General features: G+C 57.2%; 1 protein-coding gene across 1 annotated transcript; it reads right to left on the bottom strand.

Moving 5' to 3' along the window:
• Positions 1–428: 428 nt before the first annotated feature.
• Positions 429–1,316, bottom strand: SF3B5 (splicing factor 3b subunit 5). The gene has a single exon (XM_075499072.1). The coding sequence runs from the start codon at positions 1,078–1,080 to the stop codon at positions 820–822; it is 261 nt and encodes an 86-aa protein (XP_075355187.1). The 5' UTR covers positions 1,081–1,316; the 3' UTR covers positions 429–819.
• Positions 1,317–1,893: the final 577 nt, after the last annotated feature.

Below are 1,893 nucleotides of genomic sequence, written 5' to 3'. Positions count from 1 at the left end.
AAAAAAATTAATAACTAAATGGCTAGAAAGCATTAGTTTAAAAAAAAAAAAAAAAGGACAGTTAAGCTGGAACAGAGAGAATCAAGATTTGGAAAATTCAAAGCACAAGTGAGAGGAAGATGAGGCAAAAAACCAGTATTTAAAGAAAAGCCATTTTGGGGTTTTAAAGCACCAGAGCAATTGACTTATGCCGTATCATAAATCACCCCACATGATAAATTCTAACAAATCAAACCCTTTGAGTGCCAACAAGCTTCCTCTTTCTCCCTCCTCAAAACATACTTTTGGTAAGCAAGCACTGGGAAAACGCTATCCATAAAGTATCCGAGACCTGCACCTCAGACGGTTGTACTGAAACGCTTAATACCAAAAAACCAGCACTCCTTTTAGAACAAAGAGCTCCTAATAGCAGATTACCAAACAAAACATTAGAAATGCCCAGTAAGTTTTATTATTTTCCATTTTTAAAAAATCAGAACGATTGTACAGTTAAAGAGTCGAAGCTGTCCAGAAGCAGGCATTTTACAAGACTTCTCCCCGTCAGAGTCCTTCGACGGAACGACAAACGACGAAAGCGGAGGGACCACGGGGACGGCGGGCCCCAGAAGCCAGCGCTCCCCGCGCTTACAGGAGCAGCTCCTTGGACCTTGCTGCGGGCCTAAGGGCAGCCCCGCGGCGCCGGGCTCGGGCTCGGCTGGCGGGCAGGCGACCTCAGCGGAGCCCAGCCGGGCGGCCTCTGCGCTGCCGCCGCTCGCTCCGGCCAACCCGCCCCTACGGAACACCGCCCCGGGGCCGGGGCCGGGGCCCAGGCGGGGCGGGCTAGGACTCGTCGGGCTTGTCGGCGGGCGGCCCGCAGGGCTGCAGCATCTTCTCCATGAGGTTGAAGCGGACGCGCGCCTTGCTCTCGTTCTCGGCGATGGCGAAGTAGTTGAGCAGGTCGAAGTGGCCCATGTAGGAGCAGTACGAGTCCCGGTGCTGGTTCACCAGCCACTCCCACTTGGTGGTGTCGGCGTGGCCCGTCCCGATGTACTTGGACTGCAGGTGCTCCAGCTGGCTGTGGATGGTGTAGCGGTCCGTCATGGCGGCTGCGGCGGCGCGGGCGGCCCGAGCGCGGCGGACAGGCGCTGCGCGAAATGGCGAGCGGAAGTGACGTGCCTTCACACCAGGGACCCTTTCCGCCCCTCCGGCCGGGGCGCAGCAGCTATCCTCCCCGCCCGGCCCTCGGCCCGGTACCGGTCACTTACGGCTCCGCCGTTCGCTTTGAACGGAAATTAAAAAAACCCTCCAGGCGCTCAGCGCTTTCCTGCCGCGGTGCACGATGGGAGCGCGGCCGCTGGCGGAAGCGCGCGCGCATGCGCGCCCGGCAGGGCATGACGGGAGCTGTAGTCTCCTCCCCGGCCCGCCCCGCGCTCTGCGGCCTGGCCGGTGTGCGGCGGCGGGGCCGGGCGCGGAGGCGGCTGCCGCGGCAGCAGTGCCTGCCCGGGGGGCGGGGGGGGCTGAGGGGCGGGCCCTGGCGTGATTAAACATTAATGTGATCCGTAATAAAATCATTTCCTACTGGTTTAATCGCTAGTTGACTGATCCAGTAGTAAGCCAAATGACAGTCACAACGCCGGGCCGGGCCCTGTTACACACCGTTATGTTAAAGCGCGCACTTGAGGATTAGCGACGAGTTCAGGATCTCGTATTCTCAAGAGCGGTGCGAGGCTGAGCCTCAGGTTAAGCCTGATGCTGAACTGAGCCTCAAGCCTCAAGTCAAAGCCTCAAGCCTCAAGTTAATTTGTGAAGCAAAGGTACGGCTTTGATATGGTAGCTACTGATTCATTCACATGAGAATCAAAGGGGCATGCGCTATCAAATCCGGCTACAAAATACCTATGTAATGGGTCATGG

Source organism: Mycteria americana, chromosome 3 (assembly GCF_035582795.1).
Source record: "Mycteria americana isolate JAX WOST 10 ecotype Jacksonville Zoo and Gardens chromosome 3, USCA_MyAme_1.0, whole genome shotgun sequence".
Classification (NCBI taxonomy): Eukaryota; Metazoa; Chordata; class Aves; order Ciconiiformes; family Ciconiidae; genus Mycteria; species Mycteria americana.
The sequence above is the reverse complement of the archived record's forward strand: the minus strand, read 5'-3'. Positions and strand labels throughout refer to the sequence as shown.

Coding starts and splice junctions, on each gene's coding strand:
- SF3B5 (XM_075499072.1), bottom strand. CDS start 1,080: ATGACGGACCGCTACACCATCCACAGCCAGCTGGAGCACCTGCAGTCC.